At 34.7% G+C, this 10653-nt stretch overlaps 1 protein-coding gene across 1 annotated transcript; it reads right to left on the bottom strand.

The window, feature by feature from the left end:
* Positions 1-46: 46 nt before the first annotated feature.
* Positions 47-10653, bottom strand: LOC108693109 (BUB3-interacting and GLEBS motif-containing protein ZNF207-like). The gene is made up of 6 exons (XM_018201813.1): positions 10422-10653; positions 8981-9107; positions 8500-8900; positions 6933-7299; positions 5494-5959; positions 47-364 (listed from the first exon to the last, which is right to left on the bottom strand). The coding sequence occupies exons 1-6, from the start codon at positions 10460-10462 to the stop codon at positions 252-254; spliced, it is 1515 nt and encodes a 504-aa protein (XP_018057302.1). The 5' UTR covers positions 10463-10653; the 3' UTR covers positions 47-251.

Here is a 10653-nt window from a genome sequence, read left to right as displayed (position 1 = left end):
TTAAAAAAAAAAAAAAAAAAAAAAGAAAAAAAGAAAAAAACAGATCTTGAGAGAATTGACGGGAAACAAATTCTACCATGTAGATTATCTTCCGCTTCATTTTTCTCTCTTTTTCTTTCTATTAGTTCTCTCCTTCTGTCCTTTCATTTATGTATGTCTCTTCCTCGATCGGGTCCGGACCCCGAAAATTAGGGGCGGGCCCACAGCACGAAGTGCAGCGGCGGAGGATTGGGCCCGTCCATGGGGGGCGATCATCTGAAGCGCGGATGCATCATCGGCGTCAGCATCGGTCCAGGAAAGCCCATCGGCGCGGCGGCGAAGGCCGGATGCATCGCAGCGCCTGGAGGTAGAGCCCCTATCATGCCTGCAAAGCAACGCAGCGGAAGATTAGTACGACCCGCGATTGAAAATCGCGGGGGGCAAAGAAAACAATACGTTGCCCACGTGCGGCATACACGTGCTTTTGATTACTCGAGCCTGAACGAGACGACGTCTTGTTCGCCGAATCCTATAATAGGATCTTTCTTTCTTTCTCTTACTCTTTTTTTAATTGGGAATCAGAATCCCCAGGTATACTTACGTCGCGACTGTTCACGTTACATTAAGATAATTATGGGTCCTGTGTGTTGCGTTAATATGTAGTTTCAATTTATTTTTTAATATATTTTTTCTAATAGTTTCTGTTACTATGTCAAATATCGTGCTCGTTTTTGGAAGACTACATGATCTTCAGCGCAAAATAAGTCACAGAATCATATTCGGCGAATCATATAAATAAAATTTAAAATATATTTCAATAAATTAGGAAATATAATAAATCTTTCTAAATAATTAGGTTTAAGAAATAAAAATCTACGATTAAAAAATGGAATTTTTAAAAATAAAAATTAATTTTGTGATAAAGTTTAAATTGTTCCAAAATTTGCATATTTTTAATTATTAATATTATAAATTTAATTGCTATTATTTAGCTATTGAGTTAAATTAAGATTTGACTGATAATTAGTGCATCTAATTACGTTTTTCTAATTTGATCGTGTAATAGCTTTCAAATTCAAAGCCACAATTCAGACCCATGTTCCGCTGAAAAGGAAGTTGCCTGACAGCCGAATGATTATTGCAAATTATCGAAAGAAGTAGAAGTTAGGATATATATCCGCGAGATTTCAAATCAGTTAATTTCTGATCATTCAGAGTGTGCTTTGTCCTTTCGAGCAATAAGAATCTCTGATTGCCAAGATAAGCGTTAGCCGGCCGAATGTGAAGTCACGTGTTCGACCTTCAAGAGAAGCGCGCTTCTTCGCAACAAGAGCTCCTGTTTCTTTGGGTAAAGTCCAAAGGACTATGTCACCCGATTCTCGGTAGCCTACGAACTACGTTCTACTCCAGCAATCGCTGGTCAATACGAATTGCCAAACTATGCGTATACGATAGGTACATAATGTACGTAGAACTCAGCTCAGCATGCAGTGCGCCGCATACGCAATACAAATCACAAACAAAACTGACAAGAAGGTGGTACCACACAGAGAAAATTTCACACCATACAAGGAACGAATTTCACTCGGGGGGGAAGACGTAACATCGGTTTGATATTGCGAACTGTATTACGGAAGCTCGCGGAGATCATTCAGCTGTCAGACTTCTTCCAACAAGGACATCGCCGCCAAAAACGTGCTTAGTCATTCAGAAATTCTCGATATGCCTATTGCTTTTTTTTCATAACAATCGAGCAGCGTAAAATAACTGGTTTAAAATTCTCGGAAGCATCATCTCAACGCGAAAAAAATTAAATTTTTTTTCTACTTGCACGATTTTCTTCTTATTTTCTATTTATTTTATACGTTTTTGTTATATATTTATTTAGCAATACTTGGTGAGTACCGCGTGATATAATAAAGAGAAAAATCGTGTTAATCGAACAGACCCTCGATTGAATGCAAAAGTGAAGTAGGTAACGTGAAGTCGTTTACTTACTGTTGCTCAGCTTAATTTATCTAAAATCTTTCATTGTGTAACACAAAAGCTAGGCTATGGTGTGAGGGAGATACATTACGTTCGTTCTCGTTGCTAATTTTTTACTTTTCATGAGAAAAAAATTTAAAAAATAAAATAAAATGCACCGGCGAGCACGGTGATAACATTCCTTTCCCTCTTCGCGATATTTCATTTTGCTATTATCGTATATAATTTTTACAATATATCCCAAATTTCATGAGCCACTTATCATGGATTTTTCGAACAATTTTTAAATCGATTTTTTTAAAGTAAAGATCTTCGTAAGTTTTATAATTTTGATCAGATATCGATAATTTTCAAATCTGTTGAGGAAATCTGGAAAAAAAAAATTTATTTAAAATTAAAGATTTTACTTAAACCTCGAAACTTCAAAATAAGTTCCACTTTATTTAAATCTCGAAAGTTCAATTTTGCAATCTTATCCAGAATTTAAGGATGATAAATTCTTTTATATTATCATTAAACTTTAAATAATGGAGATATATTAAATATTATAGAGATTTTCCTTGTATTTTTTGCTACAAAATGTGACTGTTGAACACTATAGTGGCTTTCTCGTCCTGTAAAAATTAAAAAAGTGATTTAAATTAATCAAAGAATCCATCGATAAAAAAGTGATTCGAAAAATCCATATATATCATACAGCGGATATGTCAAAACAAATAATTTATCACAATGATCACTTATTAAATGCGAAGAAGGAAGGAATACATTGAGAGAAAAATAATTATCGTTTGTAATTATAATTTGTTTCTTTGGAACAACTTCGAACGACTGTCAGTACCGTGCCCAAGGAAGCAGTTTCTCCACTACTATATCACAACACCAGGATTCCAAGCTATATATAATATATAAGTAATACTGAAGAGACAAGATGGTAACACGGCTGCTGGCGAGGTAAATAATGGCGTATGTGAGTCGTAAGAAGAGTAATATGGTTAAATCGAGAGTGTGAATAAAGAAGCTAAAAAAACGGAACGGAAAGGAAACAAAGAAATCATACATGAAAGAGATGTATAAAAATTGTAACGGCCGAGCGGCCGAAAAGTTTCTCTTCGCGTAATAAATTGCACAAGGAACTGTATTAAGAATTGTACAAAAAATCAAACTATCACAAAATAATTAAAAAAAAATATATATATATAACTATGAAATTGTAAATGGAAAGACAAGTGTCACAATATACCGATAAAGATAAATGTCTAATATTAATCTAGAAACGTGATACGATAAATGTATCAGTGAACAATCAATCGAAAAAAATCTATTAAATAATTTAACGTTGTACCATTGGAAAAGAGACAATTCATATATAAAATTATTTTTTGAGATAAAATCCTTAGAGATTAATAATTCAATTAAATAATTATTGAAATTTTATATCAAGTAATAATTAAAAAAAATGATAAAATGATTATTTTAATTTGTAAATGTAATGTATAATTATTGTATAACAAAAATTGCAACAATGGATTTAGTAATATTATACGATCTTAGCGAATAAAAATTTTGATAATAATTCATAATGTAATTAAAATTGATGTTTATTGTTCTATCTCAATTATTTCTATTGTTTATATAGCCATATTAATATATTCTACATTCACATTCATTAATCATAATAATTCCAGTATCAGATTATTTAGATCCAGTATCAGATTTATTATCGACGTACTCTCTAAATTCTTTGGAATGGAATTTCATTCCAAAGAGTGAACATTGAATCAGTCTTGGAAAAGAGCTCAATTTTCAATCTTAAAGAATGAGATTTCACTCTTCAAAGTGAGATTCATCCTAAGTTTTAGAGAGTAACGAGTAATTATTTTGATCAATATGTAAAACGATCATTCAACGATACAGCTACTCTCTACATTCTTTCCGACTTTTTTTTTACAGACTTTCATTATTTTAATCTATGGTGAGTATTTTCGGAAAAACAAACTGTTCAAAATGTGGCAATCGGTTGAAGAAATTGGAGTTAAGATGGAAAAAGGAACATGTCGTTGGCCGCTCGACCCACCTGCCCAGTGATAAAATATTACGAATATACAGAAATATATACATGGTGGCTCACAAAAGCTACAAGAACAGTTTTCTATACCGTCATTCTGAGTTTTCAGGAGTCACTATATATATATATATATTACGTATATACGCATACATGTAAGTGTATTAATGACAATGATGACAAGATTAATCAACAATATATAAGAATAATAATAAATATAACAAGATATATATAGATATATATATGTATATATAGATATAGGCCATGTCACCGCATGCTAATTGCTAAGGACCAACCTTGTAACGCTTGTATTGTAAAACACGGTTTTAGTAACCAGACTGGGTTCGTTCGACACTCATCGAGGAGTGACCGGGCGCCCTGCAAACGCACCGTTAAAACGTATAAACGAACAAGGACTACAAGACGCTGTGTCGTCGAAATTCTGTGGCGTATCATTCGGTCGAGAATCTTGATTTCTATAGTTTCTATCTGAATAATCATGATATTCTTTCCACCTCGCATTCTCTCTCTTTGCCGTCTCGAGTCAGTGATATATGCAATTGCAATTTCGTCATATATTTTTTTTGACCCCTTTCCCCCTAAATGTCAAGTCTGTTTCTTGTTTATCTGTCTCAACGCCTCTCACTGTCTTTTTGCAAAAAATAAAAATGACTGTTGTCATAAATACAATTAGTGCAAATTGCAGTGCAATGTGCAATCGAGTTAAATTAAAGTAAGATCAAATTATTGTTCGATTAATATCCGGCATTTCCTCTTTTTTGTTTGTAGATAGAAAAATCCTTTCCCGGTTTATGGACCGAGTAGGCTAAAGATGATATATGAGGGATTGTGTTGACAAAGTATATAAATATAACATATCGCATTTCCGATGGCATTTATTAATCACTATCTGAAAAATATCTACTTAATTCAACATATCACGCGAGACATTTAAGGTTTTAAATTTTTAATTAATGATATTGAATCATTAAATATAAACGTTCCATCGGAAATGTTCTTTTGCACTCTAAAACAACACAGTAATTGATTTTGTTAAATTACGGGTATGCGATATCCTTGAAGCAAGAAAAGTTCAAAAGGACATTCCTAGAAAAATCACTTTCGAAACGGAGAAAACAGGGTAATTCAATACACTTTATTTTCGAAACTTTACGTGTGATAAAAAAAAGAAAAAAGAAAACTTAATGCTTGTTCTTGTGCATCGAATAACGTTATTGTCTTCAACAACCGATAAAGGGGGAAAGGAGGGAGTAATTGGAAAAAAAAATCGACAAAAAATACTAAGAAGGAAATTTCCAAATTTTAACAACGAGAGGGGACAAAAAATACAGCAGGGCAGCTCTGTTTTTTTCGAATACGCGAAGGTGGGGGGAGGGGGGGGGAGCGGAGGGGTTAAAGGGCGGCAGGTAGAGTTTTTCGTAAAGCTCAAACCCGCAGACACTTACCTGGTGGCAGGCCCATGGGGGGCGGTCGCATCATGTTACCTCCATGAATGAGAGCAGGCGCGGCTAGAGTCATGGTGGGTCGCATTAAGGGAGCCATCAACGCAACTGAGCTGACAGGCATTGCTGCGGCCGAGGCTGGTACCATGACCGCCTGCGGCGGTCGCGGGAACCTTTGTTGCTGTTGCTGCAGTGCATTCAGCGCTGCCGCCTGTTGCTGCCGCTGTTGCTGATCCGCCTGAAACGCGGCCACCGCCACGTTTGCAGCCGCTTGCTGTTGCTGTTGTGCCTGCTGCTGTTGCTGCTGCTGTTGCTGCACTGCTTGCTGTTGTTGCGCTGCTGCTTGTTGCAGGGCGGCAGCCTGCTGCTGCTGGCTCACCGCCGTTACCACTACCTCTGATTGTGCCGATCGTCCAGATTCGTCAGTTTGTCGACGTTGATACTTTGGCAGCCTTGCTCTAATTTCCTCCTGAAAAACAAATTCTTTGTTTAAATATAAATAAGTGAAGGTTACACATTCGATCGAAGCAGTTTTTAATCATGTGGATGTGTTTAAGCTGCCAAAGTAACTAGCCTACTTGTCAAGCGAATAAATGATTTAGATTCTTATACATAGAATTCTAGTTAATCATATTCAATCGCTTGGCAAGCAGGCAAACTGCTTTGTCAGACTTAAATCAGCCAATATTTTAAAATAAATTTTCAATTCAAGGAAATCCTTTGTTTAAAATTTATTTTACTTTAGTCATTTCCATTATTCAAAGAAACTTTTTTCAGAATCAAAAATTTATTTTTAAAATTAATAGTTTTATTTAATAATATGCTGTTACCCACATATGTAAATTCTGCATCCACAGTGTTCATAATTGAGGAACTGGATTCTACAAAGGGATATGCGTGAATTTCGGATATAATAAGTATTGTTCACAGGGCTAATTTTTGACATCGCTCTACTTTCATCGCTTCAATTTTGATTCTTGTAGAGAATTACATAGCGCATCTTTTTCGTGTTTAAATCAAATTTGTAAACTGTTTTTATTTTCAAGTTATAAATGAAAAAATTAATTTGTAAAATGAAAAAATTTCAATAGATTTTTGTGTTCAATTTGCCATATCTCAGCCAAATATGAATATTTTTCTTTGAAATTTTTATAGAATAAACTTCAAAATGGCCCTATGAACAATACTTATCCCACGAAATCCACGCATATCCCCTTATAGAATCCAGTCTCAATTCGAAGATCATAATTAAAAATATTGGGTTGTCCGGAAAGTTCGTGCCGACTAACCTATATAATTTAATAAATATATGCTAAAATTTAAATCTTCTGCGTTTCAATTTTCCTTCAACACCGGCACGAACTTTCCAGGCAACCCAATAGAAGAGAACGAAATGTTCGTTCTCGGAAACGAAAGTTGAGGAATAAAAATTAGAAACTTACTAGACTGAGATCTTCTGGAGGGTGAATGATTTTACTGGCAGCCCCTGTGGTTGCAATAAGAGTCACCTTTTGATCACCACTATTGGCGAGGCTGTTACCGGTTGCAGTAGCACCAATGGAATCACCGGCACTACTGTAAGCAGGGAATGTCGGCTTTACTGGACCTATTGAACCACCGCTAGCCACCGATGTGATCGGTTTAAAGTCTGTGCCGAGAGGTGCGGATCCGGTCACCGACGCTGCCGTCGATGCTGCTGTTGAGACGGCTGCAGCAGCACTTGGGAACAAAGGACGCGCCGGTGGGATCGATGCACCCGAAACTGGCGGCTGCATACCAGAAGGCATGCCTGACATACCCGGCATCATGCTAGAAAAAAAAAATATATGAAATGAGGCTCGAAAGAATTTATCAGTGAAAAATGTAAAAAAGGCCTATTAGAGTCAACAACACTAGCTGTTCGAGTGCATTTCTTCAGAAATTTCTTTATTCTCGTGTAAATGTAAAAACGAAATAAATAAACTTAAATAAAATTTCGATCCTTATCAATATAAAATATAAATCTAAATTATATGAATAACCTTATCTAAAAATATACTACAATTAGTACCAAATTTCAAGATGAATCTCAACAAGTTTGGTCGTTCTTCTTTTATCCAAATGCAAATCCATTTGCTATGTAATGAATAGACATATAAAGGGATTAATAATCTTAAGAAGTTCAGAAGTCATAAACACATTCGTTTCAAACTATCTCATACAGACGTTGTATATAAAATTGATTGCGGAGATTGTGAAGTATCGTATGTAGACCAACAAGATGTTTGAAGACACGCATAAATGAATAGAAATCACATAAATTAGAATACTACATAGCATTCCATAATAACAAAACACAGAATTAGCCATCAGTATGAATTTGATTGAGAAAATTTCAAGATATTAAATGAAGAAAGGTTGCTTAAAAGATTGATTTCGAAAATGATCCATGTAAAGTAACAGAAACAGAGTTTGAATTTATAGACTGATACTGTTGTGGAATCGTGACATTGCTTTTTCTCCCTTTGTTCTTATTTTTATTTTTATTTCATAACTACACGACTTTATTATTTTGACTCTCACTCCACAAGTCCCTTTTTTGGCTGCAGCATCTGATGCCCGACACCACGAGATCTTTACGTTGAGAGAAACACTTACATATAAGTTAATAAAATTAAAATTCAGATAAATGATTTAAATAATTTTCTAATTTTTTGTTTTTCGTTTTTCTTTTGAATGACTACATAGTAAATCTGACATTTTGATGAACGATGTGATTTTATATATTTTATACATTATACACAATGTATACGACACCGTTTTTATTTTATGTAAATTTTTATAATATTATTGTATAATTTCAATATTTATGATAATCACTTGACTATTCATTACATAGCAAATTAGCATTTGAATAAAAGAAGAACGAGCTAAATTGTCACAATTAAAAATAAATAAATTGAAAATTAAAAAATAAATTTGATATGAAGATATTTGATTTAATACTATAATTAATTGAGGAATACATACCCTGGACCCATAAACGGAGGTCCTACATGGCCCATTGGCATCATGGGATGCATAGGAGGCATACCAGGATGTGGTGGCATACCTGGATGTGGTGCCATACCTGGATGCGGTGCCATACCAGGTAACGGCGGCATACCTGGTTGCGGTGGCATCCCGGGTAGACCAGTCGCCATGCCAGGCATTGCACCTGGCGCAGAACCTAATAGACCCTCAGGCTTCGATTTTTTCTGTACTGGCTCATCCTCGCCAGATGATGGCGAGCCAGGTCTACCACCATTTCGCTGTCTCTCATGTTCTTTTGCATCATTCGGTGGTATACCTTCCATTCCATAAATCTCTATCTCAATATTGCTACGATTTGGCAATGAATTGGGTACCTTATCTATCGCTTCTTTGTGAACCTGTGAAAAGGAGTATCATGTTAATCTTAAAATAATTAAGCAGATAAGATCTAAGATAATAAGGATGTAATCTTATTTACCTGCATACAGTGTATGCTAAGTCCTGGTCCAGTATACAGTTTCTTGTGACAGATATGACATTTGAAGTGCTTTGCTTTCTGATGTTGAATGAGGATTTTCTCATCCTCGAATTCACGATTGCAATACCTTTTGAAGTACAGTATTAAGGAAATTTACAGGATAAGATTTAAATAATAATTAGTTTTATAACTCTTTAAAACTTTTGAAGAATGAAACTTGCTTTTAAAGATTAAAAAATTGAGCTGTTTTGCAAAACTGGCTTTTCATTCTTTAGAGTGAGATTCCAATTCAAAGAATTTAGAGTATATATTCAGTCAAGCTTGTTAGATATGTAATATATTATAAATAACAAACGTAAAACTCATATAATTTGCAAAAAAAAATTTTTTTTAAATAAAAGAAAAATAAAAGAAATAAAAAAATTAGAAAAAGTTTATCCCTTAAAATTAGACATTTTCAAAATTATCTTTCATTTTCAAAATCATAATTTTGCTTGAAAATTTTTCAGCGACTCAAAAAAATGTATTATTACTTAATCCTAATGGGAAATTATTATAAGTAAATGGGAAATTATTATAAGTAAAATTTTTCTTTTAAGTTTTCATGTTCCGTAATTTATGCAAGTAAATAAACTTTTAAAATTCAATCTTTGTTAATTTTTATAACTTCACAAAACAAATTCTAAATATTTTTAAATTTATTTACATGAAAACTTATTGTTCAATTTATAAATTTAACACCGTTCAAAAAAGTATTTACAAAGCAACACCTTTTGACTTCTATTTATCAGAAAGCATTCAGATTACTCGTGATTTCACAAAATAAAATTTAGATTTTCTTCAATTCATTCTTTAAGAAAGATCTATATTTAATTCATAGATTTTATTGCATTCAAACATTTTTACAAGTCACTAAAAAGATCAGGAGAATATATTTTCAAGTGTTCTACATAAAAACAGCCAGCCAAGTGAAAAAAAAAACTTTAAAGGAAAGTTAAGCGGAAGAAACCAATACAAAGATTACTCCTAATTTTGTGGGATAAGAAACATCAATTCGATTCAGCCGTTTTTTCGCGTGGAAGGCTTCTCGGTCGCGTTACATCATCGTGCATCGCATAAACGCGAGGACAGTGGAAACAGCTGCGCTCTTTCATGTATAAGTATATACAAGAGATGTCGCATGTCGCGGTGACGCGAGGAAATCGCGTATCGATTTCCCCGCCTTCCGCGGAACCCATACCGTGTCGATTCCTCGAGTCTCTTCCTGCAATGGAGGGGAAGATCGACACCCGCTATCACCCGTTAAATCACCGGCTAATAGCGATAGTTCCTCGCTATGCGATCGCACAACATCGTGCCCCAAAAATTACGGTTACGTAAAAGTGACCATTGCAGGTCGTTGTCGTTGCCGTCGTAATCTTCGAGGAAACAAAAAGGATACCAGCACCAAGGTCTTGACTGCTTCTTCTTCTTGCGGCCCATCTTCCTGCCGGATTATCGAAAACTTGTCGCTATTAACGGTGACTCTCTTTTGTAAAACGATTCTTAATTTGATGTACAATTTGCAAATATACGCGGCTCAAGAAGTGCAGGAATCCTCGGCGATCGTAACACCACACACGCACACACGCGAAAACCGATAATATAAAATGGCCGTTGTATCTTTTCCGCGG

Source organism: Atta colombica, unplaced genomic scaffold, assembly GCF_001594045.1.
Source record: "Atta colombica isolate Treedump-2 unplaced genomic scaffold, Acol1.0 scaffold88, whole genome shotgun sequence".
NCBI lineage: Eukaryota > Metazoa > Arthropoda > Insecta > Hymenoptera > Formicidae > Atta > Atta colombica.
This window is presented reverse-complemented; position numbering and strand designations above follow the sequence as displayed.